The sequence below is a fragment of the Lynx rufus genome, unplaced genomic scaffold, assembly GCF_022079265.1.
Source record: "Lynx rufus isolate CCGP_SWC_20201006 ecotype Redwood Valley unplaced genomic scaffold, mLynRuf1.p SCAF_2, whole genome shotgun sequence".
NCBI classification, from domain to species: domain Eukaryota; kingdom Metazoa; phylum Chordata; class Mammalia; order Carnivora; family Felidae; genus Lynx; species Lynx rufus.
This window is the reverse complement of record NW_025814834.1, coordinates 37,432,496-37,455,688: the sequence shown is the minus strand read 5'-3', so window position 1 is coordinate 37,455,688 and position 23,193 is coordinate 37,432,496. Positions and strand designations below refer to the sequence as shown.

At 38.4% G+C, this 23,193-nt stretch overlaps 1 protein-coding gene across 1 annotated transcript in view; it reads left to right on the top strand.

Annotated features, from left to right (window-relative positions):
* The window catches only part of PLCL1 (phospholipase C like 1 (inactive)), a 76,407-nt gene extending 54,284 nt beyond the window's left edge, over positions 1-22,123 (top strand). Inside the window, exon 5 of the mRNA XM_047085109.1 lies at positions 21,636-22,123. Coding sequence (XP_046941065.1) covers positions 21,636-21,818 — 183 coding nt within the window. The 3' untranslated portion in view covers positions 21,819-22,123. The remainder of the gene's footprint in view (positions 1-21,635) is intronic.
* Positions 22,124-23,193: the final 1,070 nt, after the last annotated feature.

Below are 23,193 nucleotides of genomic sequence, written 5' to 3'. Positions count from 1 at the left end.
AGTTGTTTGAGCATCTGACTTTTGATTTTACCTTAGGTCATGATCCCAGGGTCATGGGATCAAGCCCTGCTTTGGGCTCTGCACTGAGCATGGAGTCTGCTTAAGATTCTCTCTCTCTGTCTCTCTCTCTCTCTCCTTCCCCCCCCTCCCTTTCCTCTCATTCTCTCTCTGTCTATAAAACAGTATTAAAACAAAACAAAACAACACACACACACACACACACACACACACACACCCCAAAGCACACACACATCAAAAAACAAACAAAAAAAGAATGCATTTTTATGTGAAGTGGAGCGTCCATGGTCACAATGACTTGTTCTCCATGTGGGCAGATAGGACGATCTCCTTAGTGGTTCAGTTGGAAGAATTCTACCAGCCCACATCTTCATCTCTTATCAAATATATACATTATTACTTCACTGGATCCCGCTGCATCCAAGATACACCCATTATTACTCCACTGGCTCCTGCCTCCCCCAGCTATACTTGTTGTCATATTACCTGACCTTGAAATTGCTATTAACATCATGGCCAGTCCTTTGGTTTTTTTTCTTCCAGAAAATTTTATTATAAAAGGGCCTGAGTAAAAGGTAGGGGGCAGTATACATACTGGTTATGAAAAGGTGGGCTAGTTTTGGGGTGAGGTGGTTCTTCCTTGCTAGAATTAAACAGTTGGACAATAAGATTTTGCTGGCGGAGTGGATGGCAGTGGTCCTGGGAAATTCTAGGCTGAGGTGAATGTGTATTCAGTGGCACCCAATTTATTCTTTCATTCAACAAATGCTTTGGATCCCTGTTGAGCAAGACCCTTGCTAAGCTGCTGGGAATATAGCTGTGCACATGATGGAATCAGCCTCTACACTCAAGAAGCATGTGTTCTTGTAGGGGGTACAGATGTTAAAAGGTGCAAGCCATAATTAGTTATTAAGTTGTAATTGTGGCAAGTGCTATGTCAGGAGAAAGGCTGGAGAGAGTGAAAAATAATTTCACTTAATTCATTACATTGCTAAAGGTTGGCATCATTTTTTAGCCTGTGTTGTCTAATGTGGAAAATCTAGCTACAGGTATCTATTAAAATAAAAATAACTAAAATGAAATAAAACTATATATTCAGTCCACCAATGGTACTAGTCACTTTTCAAGTGCTCAGTAGCCACTTGTGCTGGTGACTACCATATTGGACAGCAGAGATGTAGAATAGTTCCATCATTACAGAAAGTTTCTTTGGCAAACACTATCTGGGCCATAGAGGTATACCAGAATTACGAAGTAAAAAAGAGAATTCTTAACTGTTAATTCCTTAGAGACTAGAAGATATATATATATATATATATATATCTACCCAAACAGTCCACTTTTGGCTTCAGGCCACAGTGCAAATCTCATCTTAGTCTGGCCTTCAAAATGAGAAATGGGTCTTCAATTTAAACTATAGGCAGATTTTCTTTTCTCTTCGTATTATGAATGTTGAGGTTTTGCATTCTTTGAGCGTTCATTTTTGTATTTATGAACAATTTGTCCATAGTAACTAGGGGATTTTTCATATTTTTCCTTTTATTTAAGAGAAACCTGACTATATAATATAAACATCCTGTGGTGTGTAGATAGGAAGAGCGCTGGAGACTGTTACTTTACAATAGTGTAGTAGCACTTGCAGTGTTCACAGCTGGGAGAGCTCATCTCAACTTCAGCATAGTCTGTCTCCATTTTTCCAAGGGCAAGAGAAAAGAGGAGAGAATAATATGTGGGCAGAGAAGAAAAAATTAGCTGTGGCGGTTTAATACCCTTGAAGTTGTTGTTACTGGAAAACTTCATGAAAATATGCGACCTGAAGCTGAGGATTAGAACAAATATTATATCATGGTGGGGGATGTGCTTTGGCCGCCACACCTAAAGGTCACCCTTTGAAGACCACTGAGACGGCTGCCAGGATCCATTGATTCCTCTGTAGTACTGAAACATCTCCTGGCAGGTGTCAGCCTGGCTGCTTGAACACATCAATATGGAAAGTTACAGAGTAGGGAAGAGTGGCCCATGGGATCCTACTGGATGGTTAGAATGCTTCAGTGTTTGTTCTGAATAGACATTGTGTGAATTTTTACTTAAGCTGCATTACAAATATAGCCATGTGAAATAAACAAATATTGACAAACATATTTTTCTTACAAGGATATAGCTTTTTTTTTTAAGTCTTTAGGGTAACAAAGTTTTAAAATCCTGTCTGGGTGTATACAGTACCTTTAATTCATGTCTAGTGAGGTTGCTGTCTTGTTAAGTAGGTCATTTCCTTTAATGACGTGCTTTCATTCTTCTTGTATTAGTTGCCACTTACCCCTATGCTCCAGCCACAGCAATCCCTCTGCAGTTCTCCAAGCATCCCCTGGTCTCTCCTGCCTTCTTAGGTGATTTTGCTTAGTGGCTGATATTTTGGATATTTTTTTTCCTCCAAGTTTCTCAGAAAACATGGAAAGATGGAAAAAAGTGGTCGTAAAATGATCTGCTTCCCCAGCCATGAAGATTTCCCAAGGGGCTGCATGAAGGGAGCTGTCTCTTGCTTGGCCCTTCCCTCATTTCCATTTCAGTCCCAAACCTGAGATGTTAGCATTCATTCTGCACTATTAGTAAGTTAAAAATGATAGAACTGTTTCCTAAGAAGGTTAGCAAATGAAGGAAGCTGGTTTTAAGTGTTATTTTGGTAAGTGTGTGTGTGTGTGTGTGTGTGTGTGTGTGTGTGCGCACGCGCACGCATGTGGTCTTGTATTCTTAGTCTCTTTGTATCCTCATAGTTGTAAAACTGACTTTTGTCCTCTCCACTTTTATTTCTGGTGGGTGTTTATGGCACAGCAGGATGGAGAAGGGCTAAGGGAAGTATCTATGGGGTAGACTCTTTCAATTGCCCTTCAACTCATATATCTTCCTTACTGTGAATATTCATAAATGCATAATGGTAACATTTCCCCCATGCTGAATCATTGCTAATAACCCCCATCAAGTAGAGGAAAGATCTTTATGTCTTATAACTATCAACAGATTACTTGAACCTGAGAGCTTTGTCACATTAGATTGAATGGTATGTGTTAACATTTTCAAAACAGCAAGTATAAAGATACTGCCTTATACATATAAGAGGCATTGATATGTTAACCTATTTTTGATTTTATAAAATAAACCTTATTGGACATTTTAGAGTTATAATTTTTTCTCCATTTGCGAAATTGTAAAAGCAAGTGGCTACATTTTTTTGTCTTTGAGGAGGCATGACTAGTTCAGATGTCGCTAAGATACTTTCCTTCTGTGAAAATCATTTTCTACTGTGTGAACATAGTGTTCGCTTCTAATTTAAAAGCTTACTTATACAGGTTAGTGTTACATTAATGTTTTTTGATGACTTTTTAAGTTTTCAGAATGTCTTTGAGGTTACTTTTACATACCTAGAATGATTGAAGTGTGAATTTACATGGAAGCAGATGAATAAACCAAATAGTTTTCGAGGGACATTTCTAACCATTGGAGCACAAGCTTTTTGTGGACAGACAGGAACTCCCTCCCTAAGCCCAAAACAGGGGAGCCACCTGGTGGACAACATGAAATTCTTCATTTTGTAGAGGTAGTTGTACATGCGTGGACTATGAAATCCTGCTTTTATACTTTTTAATGTAGGTAGATTTACTTATATATTTAAGTTAACATGCTTTATACTTTTAATTGATGAGGGCCTTTCTCACTTCATATAGTTAAAAGGGCCCTAAAATAAGGAGAAAGAATATTAGGATATTATGAAAATCAATTTAGAGGAACAATCAGTTCAAGAAGTAGAGGTTTTTAGTTATTCCATTTCATATTTTGTCTTTTTCCTTTCGCAATTCATTGTTCAGCCAAACTGTGTTTATATATATAAAATGGCTTTTTTGAAAGACTTTCAGCTCCCCTCCGGCTACTCTACTTCCTATCTCTCTCTTCGCCTACACAGCCAAACTTCTTAACAAGGTTGTTTACACTTGCTGAATCCACTTCCTTACCTCCCACACAGTCCTTAGTCAACTTTAATATGTCTTCTCTGCTGACACTCCATTAAATCATTCTCACCAAGGTCACCAGTCACCTTCTTGTCACGAAATCGTGTGAGCAGTTTTTAGCTTTTATTTTCTCTGACTACTTGGGAACATTCTGCATGACTGGTCACTCTTCCTTCTTGCATTTCTGCTTTCCTTGAATTTTGGGACACTGCCCTCTCCCTGTCTTCCTCTTACACCTCTGGCTCTTTCTTTCCAGTGGTTTTTGTAGATTACCCTTCCTCTGTCCTTCTATTAAATGCTGGTGTTTCTTAGCGTTCTAGCCTAGGTGCCCTTCTCACTCCATTCTCTCTCCCTGGGTCACAGTGTCCACGCACATGGTTTTTATTACCCTAGCTCTGCTGTCAAATTCCAAATGTGTATATTTGGTCCACAGGTCTCTCCTAATCTCTAGATGACCTCCATTTGCCACCTTTCCTTCCAAGCTACCTTCAGGCATTGCACTGGGGAGGTCTCTCCACCACAGGGAGGTCAGCATGTCTCAAACTGTGCTCATCTCCATGCACATCTACCACCTGCTCTCAGTGACACCATTGGTATTTCTCCTTGAGTGAATAAATGAATGAATGAATGACAATTCAGAGTTATCCATGCAAGAATCCTGGGAGTTACTCTTGATCTTTCTTCTAAACCTCCACCTCTAAGCAATTACCAAATATTGTTGAGTCAGCCTCTGAAATATATCCCTGAGTGATCTCCATTCTCATAGCTATTGCCTAGTTTTTTCATTCATCACCTGAGTTAGTGAAAAATCTTTCATTTCCCATGTACACTATCCCCCTCTGCAGCACAGCAGCTCAAGTGACCTTCCTAAAACATAAATCTAATTATGGCTAGTCTTTGTGTTTAAAGCCCTTCCAAAGATCCCCATGGGGCCTCCTGCAAACTTCCCAACTCCCTCTAGGGCGCTCTTTGTGACCTCTTTCCTCTCCAGCTTCGTCTCTCACCTCTTCATCTCTCCAGCATCCTCTGCCATGTGCTCCTCTAGCCACACTGAACTTTTTCAAGTTCCTCGATGGCACCAGCTGTGCTCTCATGCCCAGCAGTTATGGGAGCTGTCCCTTCTGCTTCAAAAGAGTGTCTTGTATCCCTGCTTCCGGGGGGGGGGTCCCCACCCTGTTGTTTACACACTGCATCAGGGGCACTTTATCTGTGCTTCAGCTGTTAGCTCAGGTACCCAGTCTTCAGGCTGCCTTCTGATACCTCCTTCTCCAGTCCCTCCATCCTCAGCAGGATTAGGAATCTTTGCCATGTGATTTCCACCATACCCTGCTCTTCCCCATCATAACACTTTAATCACTTCCTTTCCTCTTTCCCACTAGAAGTCTCTTATTTAAAATAATTAAATGATGAATTTTAACACCACAATTTTAATCTGAGCCCTAATTAATAAATGACAGACTTTCAGTATATACGATGAGCTCAAAGAACATCTCCTCCAACCCCCTTCTTTAATAAAAAGGAAAGTGCAGCCATGGGAGTTAGTGGTGATATCCCCAAGGTCACACAGCCGATTCCTAATTTGTTCATCGTTCTTTCCACTGCCGACATCAGTTGCAACCGCTGTCTTTTCTATCCTTGTGACTGATTCTGGCTTTCTCTATCAGAAGCTTAGAGAGCTTTAGCTGGGATGAAAGTGTGGTTTAAACTGTATTGTGCCTTGATCATCAACCAATCAAATGGTGTGGTTCAAATTGTAATGGGCCTATCATTTTTCATTTAAAGTATTTTTTTTTTTACCTGAGTTACAGGGAATAGGGACTCATTCAGGCTTCATCGGGTAAGAAGCATCTATGTGACAAGGCAGGAAACATGTCTTCTGAGAAGAAGAGAAGCCACAGAATGGACAGTCTCACAGGGACTTGGGCTGGAAGACCATTGCATTCCAAGCAGGCTTTAAGGGACCGTATTTTTTTCTTCTCTCAGGAGTAAGAATTGTGGATTTTCTTTCTAGTGCGGTGGCCTTGAAAAGGCTCAGCTCTCTCCTCTTTCTTGCTTTCCTCTATATATTTCCTAGCACTTCTTTCTGACTAAAGCTCTTTAAATTTCCCAGGTCACCTTCTAAGAGAGTTAATCTGATTACTTTAACTAATTGCCATCATTGCTGCCTGGAGTCATGCCAGCCCAGAGGTCACTGGCCAGCTATTAATTGGCCACTCTTGGGCTACATGTGAATGCTCAGTCCAACCAGCTGTGGCCAGAGTGGCAGGCTATAGTGCAGAGTAGGGCCATCCCACCTCAAGGTCAGCCCAGGACTAGTTTCTTTAGCAAGTGTCTGTGCACATGGTCAGGCTCACACAAGGCTTGTTCTGGATTTTCTACATGGTGATAATTCAAAGTTCATCTTTAAAATGTGCACACTTTTTGGTCTGCATATCAACTACTGAACTATTGGAACTGAATATGAATGTTCTCTCCCACTAGTTTCTGACAGTTGATTTTCACAGTCATCTGGGAAGAAACCTAAAGACTAGGCAGGAAGAGCATTTAGGGAGGTATCAGCCTGACACTCATAAAATTGAATGGGTTTGGTGAATATATGATGAATTTTTCCAGGTATATATATGTATAAAGTTGATTTAAAAATGAGAAGGTAAGAATGATGGTATCTGAAATTCAGAAGAAATGTTTTGACAGGTGTATGTGGTGATTTAATGGTGCATTTTCCATAAGGTGGATGGAATGATGCTGTGCAAATGCATGTTGTTCAGAAAAGTGGTACTCACTGCTGTGAACTTGCTGTTGAATTTCTCTGTGAGCTCTGCCATTCATGCTTTTGCTCTACTGTCACAAAGCTGGATCATTATTTTCAGAGGTGCTAATAATGTGTGAACCTTGATTGGATTCTGGATTTTAAAAAGTTGCCTGAGATATTTTGGGACATTTGGGAAAATTTAATATGCATTTCATATCGGATGAAATTGCTGAATGAGTGTTAATTTCATTGGGGTAATAATAGTATGTGGTTATGTCCTTCTTTTCATGATGATATGCCTACTGAGATATTTAGGGTGAAATATATATAGATAGATGGAATAGATAAATTGACTAAGCCAAAATGATATAGTATGAACAGTTGGTAAATATAGATGTTATTATTTCAACTTGTGTCTAGCATAATATACTAGCACAAATATACTTGTGTCTAGTATATTTATTTATTTTGAGAGAGAGAGAGAGAGAGAGAGAGAGAGAGCATATGAGCAGGGGAGGGGCAGAGAGAGAGAATCCCAAGCAGGCTCTGCACTGCTAGTGTGGAGTCCGATGCTGGGCTCGAACTCACAAACCCTGAGATCATGACCTGAGCTGAAATCAAGAGTCGGAGGCTTAACCGACTGAACCACCCAGGTGTCCCCGTGTAACATAATTTTTAAAGTAAACAACACGTTGGAGCAAAATATGTTGCTAGTAGTTTGGTGTTGTGGGTGACTTGAGTTTGAGATCTGAAAGTTGAGTGAGTCTTAGATTAGGGAAAACAGGTCTTGAGATATTGGCATTTCTTTGGCGTAACGGTAGTCTGGTGTTTTAACCAAATGCCCTGCGGGATTTAGGGCACCGACAATGAACACCTCATTACTGACCAAACCTCCAAACATTCCTTGTGTTGGAAGCCAAGTTGGCCGCTCCTCGATTTAACTATTAATAAGAAGTAGCCATTTCATCTGATAGCTGCCTTACCTTCATTAGTTAAAAAACAACCCATTGGGTGGAGGATGCAGGGCAGTTGTCCCTTTAATAGTGTCTTGCTAAAAGCTATTTGGCCACTGCAGTTGACACAACCTAGAATTCCTGCCAGCATAATTGGGTGCCTAACGGGCTGCTGGATGGGCTAGCCCTGCACATGTCATGACACACTCCTAAAGGGGACAGTTTCAGCCTATTTAAAAGTGTTAACGATTTTGCAGAGAATAAAGATGTCTTTGGTAAAAGGACATGTCTAGACCAGATGCGGTATGGCTGTCATTGGGCTGCAGGGAATGCCATGCACATTGAAAGCTGTGTGAATGGTGCCCTTAAAGTTGTGCAGCCCAGGACCAGATGGCACAAAATACCACTTGTGTGCTGAAACCCTCAGGACTGTGGAGGTGGTTAAGCAGCTGAAGCCATTTTGTGATCAGTTCACTGTGGCCCATTGTTATTACATTTACACTCTTATTCTAGCATTTTTGCAGATTTATTTTTTGGATAGATGAAGTAGCCGATAATTTAAGCAATGTAATCAGTAATTTCTTACAGTGAAATTCCAAGCAAATAGAATGCATTTTAAAAGTGTTCTTTTCGTACTAGTAACTATCTCTATAGTCTTTGTCTGCTGTGGGGTTTGGAGTATCCTGCATCTTTCAGGCTGCTGTGAATGATCTTTTTGAAATGGAAATAGTATGAGCTGGGTAAGTAGAGGTTGCTCTAGAAGCTCCTTCTGTGTTTGGCCTACAGCACTCATGACACTATGAATTCGGATTTCAGGGTCATTTACTATCCAATGAAAGTTAATTTGAGGTATCAGGAACTTTCAAACAGCATTTGTTTTTTGTGCTGATGACCATCCATTACTGAAATTTCATTTGAAATGCAATTAATTATCTTTGTCACCTTGCTAAAGGTTGATACTAATCTTCTGTCTTCTCTTATTAGATCTGTTGACACCGAGGCAAATGATCACAATAATGGGAAGGAAAGAGCAGAGAGCAGGAGAGTCAACAGGCAGTGGCTTCTTACTGTTTTATTGAATGGTTCTTTTGTCAAAATGACTGCAAGAGAATTCTCAGTATGCCAGTCTCATCACACAAACCTAAATTCATGAAGTTTTCTGCACTTGAGTCATATTTTTAAAGTTTAGCTCAGGGGTCTCTATTATTCAGCTCACTGGTGTTGAAGCAATTTTGTTGACATTTTCTGTAAGTGGATTAGGCTCACAGTCATTGCCCAAAGCAGACAGATGGCTTCTTACACAGAACACCCTTGCAGGAACCTATCTTATGGTATCTTCAGAAATATAATGGGTCTGTCACAAGAGATAATGTTTGTCATTAATTTCTTTTGGTGACAGATGACTTCAGTTCATTTTTACTTTCTCACCTGCCTTAAACAAATTGGCTGTTTAACATTTTTTTTATTCCAATAGTGAGCAGTGCTTCGATGTTTTACACTGAGCAATGATGTGACCTCTAAATTACAAACAAGGAAATAAGCTTTTGCACGGGAGAGGGTGATACATTCTGTGGTTTCCCAAGGAACATTCCCCCATCAATGGAATTATTACTCTTTTAATTTTAATCATGATGGGGTCTTTCACAGGTTATCAGTCCTGCATTTTATTCTCTGCAACAGATTATTCCCTCTATTTTGCCAACTTGTCTTTTTTAAGTTTCAAAGTGGTTTTTGTTTCCTCTCATTTTGTAAGGTAGAGACAGTACAGTAGATATCTATAACATTGTCATTATTGATAGCAAAATATTGCATTACTGAAACTTTAAAATTTTCTGTTTATAGGATAATTATAATGCTAACATTCATTAGAGTTTGCCACATATTATTCTAAATAACTCACATGTATTGTGAATACAATTCTTAGAGCCATTTTATGGATGAGGAAACTGAGGCACCAAGTGACTTTGCTCAAGGCCAAAAAGCTAATAAGTGGTTGGAGCCCAGGATTTGAATATAGGTAGGCTGACAGTGGCGGTCACACTATATATTCACCTACAGAATAGCAGTATGGTTACAATTCAAAGCCTCTGAGCCAAACTGCTAATATATGAGAGAAATGTGGCATCCCTAGAATCAGATGTATTCTTTCATCACTACTGGAGTTCTGGCTCTGCTCCCCAATTTGTGTGTGCCGCCATCTCGGCCAGCCAACGTATGGGGGAGGTTTTTAGGAGCTCGTGGATACTGCAAGGAGAATCAGTATCCCAGGAAGCTGAGAACTAACAAGTCCTCACATTAATAGCATCCTTTAAAATGTACAGCTAGTGCCTGTAATGAATTTGATTCTCCCATAATCTTCTTTTTTGGATCTGATCATGATGATATCTTTAAAATGAAAACCAATCATCTTCTCCACACTTCTCCCATTCATGAGTCTTCTACCATTGCTTTTATATTTCACTTTTCTGAAAATTTGGCTCAGATTAAAATTATTGAATTCTCGCAAACGCTGTATATACCTTGAAGGCAAAAATCAGATGTCAAAGTATCAGCACAAAGGAAGTATTTATATGTGGGACATTCATGGGGTTTTATCACAGGATTTTTTTTCTTATTTACTTATTTAGGATTTTTTTCATTTTTAAACCAAATCGCTCTTAAGCTATTTTTTTCTTCTCTCCATTTCTAAGATCTATTAGATCACATGTACAACGTATCATGTAATGTACCTCAATGCAAAGAAAATAATACAGTGAAGAAAAAGCATCTGTTGGCCTGGGGAGCAGGCAGTATTAGTTATTTCCTTCATACTTCTTTTCTGTGTGAATTTAGGCAGTATATTTACTTAGTATTCTTCACCTGTAAAGTTGAAAAAAATGATAATTGATCTTCAAATATCTCAAAAATGTGAAGTAGTTGCCAAGAACTCTTACTTAGCAGAGGAAAATGATACTGTCACTAAACGATACTTCATTGAGTGTTTTCCACTTTCATTGTTTTTTCTTCAGTATAAACCCAAGGAAACAAAAAAATTCTACGTTGGTGAAATATAAGGGAAAATGGCATGTATTTGGCCATTTTGGTGCTGTCACAGAGGCAGTATCCTACTAAAGCACTCTCCCATCCTATCTCTCTCTGTGTCAGCAAGACTATAGGAGGATTGAGGACTCAAGGCAGGTATCAAAAGATCCTTATATCATATTTCACTTGTTATAAGATGCCAAAAAAGAAACGAAGATGCTTCTGTGTCTCAAATTGTTGCTCAGATGTGTCTTAAACAGGAAAGACTTGTTTGATCCCCTAGGCTACATGTTCTCACCACATCACCTTCCTGTAAGCGCATGGCACCACTTGTGATTAGACATAATTTTATTTTTGTGGCTTTTGGATTTATGTTTGTATCCCTAACTAGACCTCAATTCTATGCGGGAGGAAAGGGCATCTGTGCTTACCATCTTACCCAGTCTAGCCCTGCAGTTCTTAATGCGTGCAGTACTGCCCTCTAGAGGGCACTTTGGAAAATTGAGGAGGTGATGGAAGAATTCTCTGGAGGTATTTAGTGGGAGCAGCCAGGAATGCTGGGTGTCCTGCACTGTGCAGGACAGGGCAACATAAAGAACAGTTGCCCTCCTCTTGCAAGACTTTAAGTCCTGCCTTACTAAATCATCTAAAATCAGAGTACTTTAGTACACGATATTAATCTTTTTACAAGAAGTTATGTGAAAGGCCCAGTATCCGAGGAAAACATAGTTACTGAGAGGCATGTCTAAATGAATGAAGATATTGTTTCTAAATTATTGAATAATTTATTCACTCTGGGAATTCTGTCTACTTAATTGTATGATTGCTATACAGTAAGCAATTTTGGAACAAACTGGGAAGTGAGTTACTGGTTTTAATTTGATACTTTGTTATTATTGACAATCCATGGTAGACATCCCACAGTGTCCTGTGAAGTAGAAGCTGATATCATCAATCACAAGAAAAATATCCTTTAAGATACCTTTGAAGATTTGGCAGCTCTGGTAGGGTGTATGAATATTATTTATTTGCTCACTTGTGGACTATCAGACTTTTTCCCCATGGTGAGAGTCTGTACTTGTCTTGGTATGTTATCCCTATCTTAAAAAAATTTTTTTTAATGTTTTTATTTTACTTTTGAGAGAGAGACAGAGTGTGGGCCAGTGAGAGACAGAGAGAGAGGGAGACACAGAATCTGAAGCAGGCTCCAGGCTCTGAGCTGTTGGCACAGGGCCTGACACGGGGCTCGAACTCACGGACTGTGAGATCATGACCTGAGCTGAAGTTGGATGCTTAACCGACTGAGCCACCCAGGCACCCCATGTTATCCCTATCTTAATTAAAGTTATTTTCCTTTCTTCTTTTATTATACGCAAATAAGTGTGATCTGTTGCCATTATTTGTTTTTATGCTAGTGTCTATCTGGTGCATCTGCATTGTCATTTTCCTATATTCTTTGTGTGTGTGGAATGGCATCTGATCTCTTTGTTTCTCTGCTGAATTTAATGAATTCATATTAAGTTCAGGCCCCTGCCTACTTCATTATGGTTTCTTGTGTGCCTGCCTGTTTAAATATTATAATACATATTATTTTGTTTTAAATGACCGTTCTTTTATTTCTCTTTACAGTGTAGCTAGGATGCTATTTTTACTTCATTTTTAATGTATATAACCAGCTTATATTAGTTTTGACTTTCATTGTATGATAGTAAAGGGAGCCTTGCAAAATATTCGTTTTAAAGAACCTTGGTTTTGACAGAGCTGGGACCCACAAGTCAAAGACAAAATGCCTTGTGTATAGAATATGTTTAATAAATATTTGCTTAATGAACAAATAGATGAATAAGGCAAAAGTGAAGACGTAAATCTTTGTTGATAGTTAAGGGAGACTACCATGGCTCCTAAATCAAAGGAAGGAGGTGGGTGTGTCTTCGTTCACACACGCATAGCTGAGAACAACATACAGTAGGGACAACAAATGGGAATTGGAGGTATTGAATTCTATACTTCTTAAGTTCTGGTCAACAAGTGCATCTCAGTGCAATAGATTTTATTGAGGAATGTGATGTTACCCATCACAAATGGCATATGTTGTCAGCACTGTTGCTGCTGGATTGTTATTACCATTATTATTATTATTACCACAGTAAGTTAGTTAACACATTTATCAACTCACATAGTTACCTTTTTTTTGTGGTGAGAACTGTTAAGATTTACTTTCCTAGCAACTTCCAAGTATATAATACGGTATTGTTAACTGTCGTCACCATGCTGTATGTTAAATTTCAAGAACTTACTCATCTTGAAAAGGGTATAATTGAAAGGGTATAATTGAAAATTTATACCCTTTGACCACTTTCACCTTTTTTCTCTATCCCTTGCCCCGGGCAGCCATCAAATTACGTTTTGTTTCTATGAATTCTGTTTTTTTTAAGGTTACACATAAAAGTGAGATCATCCGGTATTTGTCTTTCTCTGTCTGACTTACTTCATTTAGTATAATGCCCTTGAAATGTCTCCATCTTGTTGAAAATGGTGGGATTGCCTTCTTTCTCATGGCTGAATAATATTGAATTATATATGCAACATCTTTTGAAATGTCATTAGATGCTATATAGAGTATATGGATAATATATTAAAGAAGATATATATTATATACATATATATTAAAGATACATATATATTAAGGAAGATATATTAAAAATCTATTCGTTTGATGGACACTCAGATTGTTTCCATGTCTTGGGTATTGTAAATAATGCTGTAATGGGCATGATGGTGAGAATATCTTTTCAACATCCTGATTTCATTTCCTTTAACCCAGAAGTGGAATTGCTGGATTATATAGTAGTTCTATTTTTAATATTTTTGAGGAAGCTCCATGCCCTTTTACATAGTGGATGTACCAGTTTACCTTTCCAGCAGTGCACAGATGTTCCCTTGTCTCTATATCCTTGCTGGTGCTTGTTATCGCTTGTCTTTTTGATAATAATTATTTTGATAATAGTTATTGTAACAAGTGTAAGGTAGTTTTGAGTAGCATTTCCCTGATGATTAATGGTGTTGAGCACCTTTTCGTGTACCTTTTGGGCATTTGTATGTCTCCTTTGGAAAAATGTTTATTCAGGTCTGTTGCCCATTTTTCTTTTTTAATTTTTTTTAATGTTTATTTATTTTTGAGACAGAGAGAGAGCATGAACAGGGGAGGGTCAGAGAGAGGGAGACACAGAATCTGAAACAGGCTCCAGGTTCTGAGCTGTCAGCACAGAGCCCGACGCGGGGCTCGAACTCACAGACCGCGAGATCATGACCTGAGCCGAAGTCGGCCGCTTAACCGACTGAGCCACCCAGGCGCCCCTGTTGCCCATTTTTTAATCAGATTATTTTTTTGTTATTGAGTTAAATATTTTGAGTATATATATATATATATATATATATATATATGTATATATATATATAGAGAGAGAGAGAGAGAGAGAGAGAGAGAGAGTTCTTTATGTATTTTGGATATTAACCTCTTATCAGCTGTATGGTTTGCAAATATTTCTCCCACTCAGTAGGTTGCCTTTTCATCTTGTTGATTGTTTCTTTTGCTGTGAATTGCTGTGAAGAGCGTTTTAGTTTGATGTTGTCCCACTTGCTTGTTTTGGCTTTTGTTGCTTGTGCTTTTGGTGCCATACTGTTTTAATTACTGTAGTTTTGTATTATAGCTTAAAATCAGGAAGTGTGATGCCTCCAGCTTTGTTCTTTCTCAGAGTTGCTTTGGCTTTGCAACCTTTTGTGATTCCATGTGAATTTTAGAATTGTTTTTCTTGTTCTTATATTACCATTGGAATTTTGATAGGGATTGCATTGATTCTATAGATGATGTTGGGTAGCATGGGTATTATAATATTAATTCTTCTAACCCATAAACATGAGATATCTTTTCATTCATTTGTGTCTTCTTCAATTTATTTTATCAATATTTGGTAGTTTTCAGTGTGCAGATCTTTCACCTCCTTGGCTAAATTTATTTTTAAGTATTTTATTGTTTTTGATGTTATTGTAAATTGGATTGTTATTTTTATTTCTTTTTCTGATAGTTTATTGTTAACCAATAAACAACTGATTTTTGTGTGTTGATTTTGTATCCTGCAACTTTAATAAATCCATTTATTAGCTCTAACAGTTATTTGGTGTAGTCTTTAGGGTTTTCCATATATAAGATAACGTCTTCTGCAATAAGAGAGAATTTTGCTACTTCCTTTCTGATTTGGATACTCTTTCTTTCTTTCTTTCTTTCTTTCTTTCTTTCTTTCTTCTCTCTCTCTTTCTCTCTCTCTCTCTTTCTGTCTTTCTTTCTAAAGTTTATTTATTTATTTTGAGAGAAAGAGAGAGAGCAGAAGCAGGAGAAGGGCAGAGAGAGAGAGAGAGAGAGAGAATCCCAAGCAGGCTCTGTGTCATCAGGGCAGAGCCCAATGCAGGGCTTGATTTCATGAACTGAGAAATCATAATCTGAGCTGAGACCAAGAGTCAGATGCTCAACTGAGCCACCTAGGCTTGCTTTCTTTCTTTCTTTTTCTCTTTTGTTCTCTTTTTCTTTCTTTCTTTTCTTTTTTTGCCTAACTGCTCTGGCTAGGATTTACAGTACTATGTTGAATAGGACTAGTGGGAATGGGCACCCTTGTCTTGTTCCTGATCTTAAAGGAAAAGCTTTCAACCTTTCACCATTGAGTATGATGTTACTTGTGGTCTTGTCAGATATGGCCTGCGTTATATGGAGGTGTGTTCCTTCTATAGTCAGTTTGTTGAGAGTTTTTAACATGAAAGGATGTTGAATTTTGTCAAAAGATTTTTATGCATCTATTGAGATGATTGTGATTTTTATCTTTCATTCTATTACAGTCATGTAATTAAAATTATTAGTGAGTAGTATTTAAATAATTTCTTCTATATTAAAAACTATTTTTTAAAAAACGTGGCTAATGTAAAGGTCTTATGCTTAAGACACAATTACCATTTTGAAGTAAATAGGGTTCTTCATTCCTTCAACATCCAAGTTAGTCAAGATTTCTTGATGAGAAAGATATTGTAACAATGGAGGATGTTATTTGAAAAAGAAATGTGGAAAAAGATCTTATTTGCTAGGTCTTACATATGCTTTCAAATTTAACTTTCAAATATAATTTTCATTATGTTGAATTAAAACAGATTCTAACTTCAAATTGTTTTGTAGTCTTTTGAATAATTGTGCTTATTAGACATGTCATGCTGCTTTAGTTTGCAATGTTGTCTTCTCTTTGAGAAGTACAAGAGAAATACCTCTGTCATGACATCACCACATTTTTGATCTGCTATTTTAATTTCTCAAATGAAGGAAATTGTAGTACTTATTTCTACCTCATTGGAGCAAAACATTTGACCTCTTCAGATAATACAGAAATTACCCAAAAGCATGGTTTTTGAACTAGTAAGGTGGTAATAGGGCACCACCTACCACTACATGGTTTTGTCCAACAAATGGTAGCTGGAACAAATAAAGAGCTGTTAATTCCACCATACTGTCTATGGTTGACTTTTACGATAGTATTGTTGTCCATGGCTATTGACACTAACTGTAGGTGTGGACCCCCACATGAAAGAATACCAGTGTATTGAGTATGTGCTGAAAAATACCATACAAGTCTGCCAGGAGACAGAGCTACATTTGTTTATGTGTGTGGATGTGTATGTGAGAGCTTCTTTAAATATTTGTGGTGTGCTCTGAGATGACCCACGCATTTCCTTCACACGTGACACGGGCACTAGTCGTGATGTTCTCCTGCTCTTGTATGCACTAATAACACAAGGGATAGTGCAGTTCATGGGAAAAATGGGTGTGGAGGAGTCATGGATGTCTTTGGTAAGTTATTCTGCCAGATTGTAGCCAAAATTATTTTCAAATTAGTGTTGGGGAGGGGGAGGGAGCTGCCTTTCTTAGTAAGATGAGGAATAATACAAATCCTAAATGTCTTTTGAGAAGTAATAAAATACATTCCTAATAGATAACTTACAAACATATAACTACTAAGTTTACTTGCATTTAGAATTCCAGCCCTTTTTATGATTGTGATACAATGAGATAATTTATGCAAATTTGCTTATAGTTCATATACTAAGTGTTCAATAAGTGTTAGCTTCTGTTTTGGATTGTGATGATATTTTATTGTCAACAATAAAGTTATTGGCAGTAATAAAAATTGTAGTGGTATTGTACAGCAGCCCCATTTACAGTTTAAATTGCATCAGATATTTCTTGACTTCCAGGATTTTAATTGCAATCTAATGCAGTTGCAAGGATTTGGTTATGGCTGCTTAATCTCTCTTTTTTAAAAAAAGCTAATTAATCATCACTAATTTTTAGATTCAAAACCTCTATAGTGATCTCTCTATGGTTTTCTGTGATGCCAAGTGTTACTGTTTAAATGTGCTGGGATTTCCATGGACTCTTAATTTTGAGAGCCAAATACATGTGGAGGCTGAATTGTGGCTATTGCCCTTGAGACTTTCGATAGTCCTATTGTCCCATGAGCATCAGTCTGCCTGAGATGCCCTCTATTACTCTTACTTTTCTTTGGGTTAAATCAGTCCTCTTTTTTTCTGAAGCATTCCTAACATCAGAGGAGAGAAACCACAAATTGCCACGAGATCACTAGAATATCCAAACATCAGCAGCAGCTTGACATTTCTTTCAAGTTGAGTGTTCAGTGATCAAATTGTACATTAATTTTACATTTCAGGCCATAACAATCCCAGATTTATTTGAGTATCTAATAATATTCAGTTTATATAATTCCAAGCAAAGTTCTCTTCTCTCCTTTTTCCTCCCCTCCCAAGACCTGTGTTTGAGGAAATATTTTGAGCATATTTCTTTAGAAATGCCTGTTACAATACTCCTTAAATACATACTACACACGAATACCTTCAAATTGATTAGCTGATCTGAATACCTAATACATGTTGTAGGAAATGATACACAGGACAACGATGTTTTGACAGAGGAGATACTGTATAAGCTGGCTAGTTAGAAGTTTGAGAGGGCGTGTAACAGAATAAAGAGAGGGATGCTAGTTGGCCAGGGGAAATTGCTGCACATATAAAGGGAAAAAGCACTAAAAAGCAATGCCAAGTTGGGGGTTGTTAACAATAAACTTCACTCTTTACTACAATAGTAGAAGTCTTTTCTGGTCCTGATATCCTAATAGGGAGGACTCCAGGAGCCGCAGAACAGAAAGGTGACCTTTATTCCCCCTTTTTAAAATAATAGGGGACAGGGGCGCCTGGGTGGCGCAGTCGGTTAAGCGTCCGACTTCAGCCAGGTCACGATCTCGCGGTCCGTGAGTTCGAGCCCCGCGTCAGGCTCTGGGCTGATGGCTCAGAGCCTGGAGCCTGCTTCCGATTCTGTGTCTCCCTCTCTCTGCCCCTCCCCCGTTCATGCTCTGTCTCTCTCTGTCCCAAAAATAAATAAAAACGTTGAAAAAAAATTAAAAAAAAAAATAAAATAATAGGGGACAAAATTTTTATGTAAATATTTAAATGTAAAATCTTTATAACTTGGACTTTCACTTTGTCTTCTTCTGTTAGTTAACAATTAAATTTCTCTTTCTACTTTTTTCTTCTTGTATCATTCAGCCAGGATGTGTCGTCTCCTGGTTTTTAGGAGATGATGTAGTTGTGTTTTCGTGCACTGGCACAAACTGTTTTCTCCAATTGGCCATTGTTTTCTAGAGAGACTGACTTCTGTGTACCAGAACCGGCACAGTCTGGCATTTAGGCCTGGATGCCACCTCTCAGAACTGATGAAATGCCATTCTGGCTGATTAATTAGATACGTTTCACAACCTGTTGCAGGATAAGGGATGTGAGAGCATTCTGCATTAGTAGCTTGAGAATTTTGAGATTTTTCTCCTTCTCTTACAATTAGGAAAGATGCCAATTTTGCTTTTGTTGTAATTTTAAAATGCTTTGTGAAAATTTCAAAACTAAAAGGAAAATGATGTCTTAAAAGTAACACTGAAAATGAGTCTGGATATGATCTCTTCATTAATACAGTTTGGTTTTTAAAGGAATCTTTCAATTTGTAAATCCAGTAGCAATACACATATCTCTGTGAAACAGACTCTTGCAGGTGCATTTAAACATGTTTTTGATGTTTATTTTTGAGGGGGGGGTGTTGCAGAGAGAGAAGGAGACACAGAATCTGAACCAGGCTGAGCTGTCAGCACAGAGCCTGATGCGGGGCTCGAACCCACAAACAGTGAGATCATGACTTGAGCTGAAGTCTGATGTCCAACTGACTGAGCCACCCAGCCGTCCCATTGCAGGTGCATTTTAAGCAAATTAGTCAAATTTATCTGTTAACATATGTACAGTACCAGGGTATTCATTATAGTAGTAGACTGCGATACTCGCTCTTTCGTATCACCTTATAGCATAGTTTACTTGTGATTATTTCAATTACAAACAGTTTTTCAACATATTTTCTTTAATCTTTAAAACTGTAAGGAAGGCAGAAGGATATTTTCTTGTTTATAGAAGAGAAAATAGCCCAAGGAGAAATTGTTGGAGCTGAAAGCAAAACTAAGATAATCTGACTTGTGTTCCTGTCAGCGTGTCCTTGGTATACCTGATCTTCCTGACTCCAACTGTCTCTTCTGACTTCTGTCAGACTTGCCACGTGAGCAGTGATTCTCTTTATATCTGTGTTGTTTTCGTGGGTAACAATAAATAGGAGGCTTTCATGTGCTTTGTAGAGTGCGCAATTTTCCTTGAAGAGATGTCATATCATGTAGTGCTTGAGACTGCAGACTTTGGAGGGGCGCCTGGGTGGCTCAGTTGGTTTAGCACCCAACTTCAGCTCAGGTCATGATCTCACAGTTCATAGGTTCAAGCCCCGCGTCGGACTCTGTGCTGACAACTCAGAGCCTGGAGCCTGCTTCAGATTCTGTGTCTCCCTCTCTCTGTGCCCCTCCCCCACTCACACTTTCTCTCTCAAAAATAAATTAAAAAATAAAAAAAAGACTCTAGAGCCCACTGCTGGGCTGTATTTGAACCCCAGCTCTACCACTTAGCAGCTGCATGATGCTGGGAAAGGTGACTGCTCTGGGCCTCAGTGTTTTTTCATCAATAAACCGAGAATAAGAAAAGTGCCTATGTTCTTAGGGATGTTGTGACAGTTGAATGAATGAACATATGTAAAGCATAAAAAAGAGTGCCAGCACAGAGTAAGCACTTCACACATTATTATGATTACTTAAGAATTGCATTTTTTGGAGTGGAGGTGACTTTATTTTGCAGTGTCCAGAGGGGACTCATTATGTCTGCATTAAACAGAACCGACTTCCCAAATTCTGCTTGTGTACTGAATATTTTTCCCTTAGAAAATCCATCTCTATCTGACAGAGTGTTCATTTTCTTGCCTTGGGTCTTAGTCTAAAGTATAAATATGGTGTGTGGAATAGGGCACTGAACCAAGGTACGAGACCGGGACTTTAGTCCCAGCTCATTTACCAGCTGTGACCTTGGGTCAGTCACTAAACCTCCTCAGGCTCAGCCTCTTTTCTCCTCAGAAGAAGGCTAGACTATAAGACTTCCAAGTCCACTTATCAAATCCTTTTCTGTGATTGAGGTGATCGGGGCAAGTTCACTTTAACAAAAATATTAGGCAAAGCCCTCCTTATGCATCCCATTTAGTTAAATCCTGTTATTAGAAGGATTTAGCTATTATTACATAGGTAGTATTGGAAAGTGCCTGTGTAGATTTTGGGGAATGAAATATTCTAAGGCGTTTTTAACACAAGTTTCCTCATATAGCCTAAGGAAAAACCATTCGTCAAATTAAGCAGCGTATCATGGAGCACCTTGGATAAAATAGGTGACGTATCCTTTGGCCGAGTCTCTGCTTTGTGGAGCAATCAGTGTAAACTCCGCTTCTTCCCACATTGTCCTTTGCAGTTCAGGGTCATCTTACCAGGCACTGCAGTGAGAATGGAGAGGAGAAAGAGAAAGGACTCTTTTGTCTGTGCACCGGGGGAAAAGGTGCTGGCTTCCTCACACTTGCTCCTTCAGGCTTCTGAGCCAGCATCAGCTTATACATCGATCATTATAACGAAGAACTAAAATGAGAAATAAAAATAAGGAGAAAAAGTCTTTCTTGAGCAGTGATGTAACTGACAGCTGATGATTTCCTGTGATCCTCCTTTACTTTTTGTTTTGAAGGCCATGCTGAACCTCTGGAGCCTTTTTTCTCCATCAGCCAGATGGGAACACTGTCCTTAAGGACAATGTGGGTAAAGACAGAAGGAATGTGGGTAACTAATAACTTATTAAAAGACAGATTGCAAGGGCAACCCAATATATAAACCCCAGCTCGCCAAGCATGGTGGTGTGTGATTTACGTCACAGAAGATGTTTGGGTTTGTAAACTCTTGTACACTGAGGGGCAACTTTCAGTTCTTTGAGGAAGAGCTTCCTTCCTTGATTTCTCCCAAGCCTAGGAATGCTGGGCCTGGGTGGGACAGGGATTGCAGCAGTGTGCAAAGTCTCAGACCATGGTGAGGGAAGGGTGGATTGTCCTCAGTAATTCAGAGGAGCCCCCCACCCTCGCCCTGAGGTTGCTCCTCAGGAATCTCAAGGGGGTGCTGTCAACCACAGAGCTGATCAGGATCAGGTTGAGGTCCTTGGCTTAAAGAGCAAAGACCCTCAACAGTGCTAGAAAAGAACCTGGGGATAATGCCTTGAAAAAGTGAGCTCTCAGGGTCTGGGTCTGTTTCCTCACTGAGTAATAGCACTAACATATAGAGTGATATCACTCAGGATATGCCTGGTGCATAACTTTCTTCTTTGGTGTATATTTCTACTTGTTTGCAGGGCCAAGGAGATCTGTTGAAGAATGCCAAGAATGAAGCTGTAGAAAACATGAAGCAGATCCAGCTGGCGTGCTTGTCTTGTGGACTTAGTAAGGCACCTAGCAGTTGTGCTGAGGCCAAGAGCAAACGCAGCCTGGAAGCCATAGAGGAGAAGGAAAGTGGCGAGGAGAACGGGAAGCTGTGACCCTGAGCAGTACCGACACACTCAACCATCCTTCCTCTTGAGGACTCTGGTTTTTCTTTCTGGTTTTCTTTCTGTAAGCTTTATAGAAATTCACAAAAAGGTACCCTCTATGGGGTGTTGGACATAGACAGATATTTTCACAATGTCAGTATTTTAATGTAGTTAATTTATCTAAGTTAAAAGCTTTAGTAGCAGTGTTTAAAATTCTGAGATGAGTGTACATACCCATGTGTGGATGTGAGTGGGAGTGTGTGTGTGTGTGTGTATGTGTGTGTGTGTGTGTATGAGAGAGAGAGAGAGAGAAAGAGAAAGAGAGAAAGAGAGAGACAGAAAGTGAAGTGAGAGAGAAAAAGAGAGGGAGAGAGATTGAGATCCTGTGAAAATCTATTCTATGTTGCATTATTCATTTAGTAAGTTATTATGTTATCATTTTGGGACAAATTTGTTAATCTGAAATTCTAAAGAGCACTTACTATAACCTGTTGCTGTGTTTAATTTTACTTCTCTACCTTCTTCATTTAATTTAGAGATCTTAACATAGGTTATTATCAAAGGAAGCCAAATTTACCAGTGCATAGATGTTTTGATAGACTAAATATAGATTAGAAAAATTCCTAAGAATCACAGTAGAAATAAAAGTGAGTGAAAGATTAAAAAATGATCAGAATTTCTAAGAGAATCAGCAAAATCATTTCTTCACTTAGAAACTCTTTAAACTATTTATTAAATAAAATCAAATTTTAGAAAGTTTTTTTGTGGTTGTATATTAAACATGTATGATTTCAGTGGAAAAGCTGATCATAAGTGAATTTACACCCACCTACATGGAACTCTGAAACACAGTGAGAGCTCTGTTGTAATTAGGACTTTGATGTGACCTTATTTTCAGTTATGAAATGTCAAGGTTGAGATCTTTAGGAAGGCCTCATTCTTCCAGACTGGGAGTCTAGCATTCATCTATAACAGATATGAGCAGCTAGGAGGTCTTGGCTTTTATTAAATATAATTTATTGTACTAAATTTAAATTTAAAGACATTGTTCAACCACATCATCATGTTGAATTGACATAAATTCCGTGGGTCAGATAACATCTTTGTGATGATTTAAGAGCTAACTTATTACAAAATATGATATAATTTTAATACATGAACAAAAATATACATACAAAAGAAGCAAACTAATTAGGGTACATTTATAATTGCATCCAGATAATTTTTACCCTTATATCTTCATAAAGAACTTGAGTGTAATATGTTTGTTACTTCCACCAGAACTAAATGTTCTATGGTTATGAAAATATATTTATTTAAAACATTGCTTTTATTTTGAAAAGCTTCTTAATTAATTTGATTAACAAATACGCAAGTTTGGGGG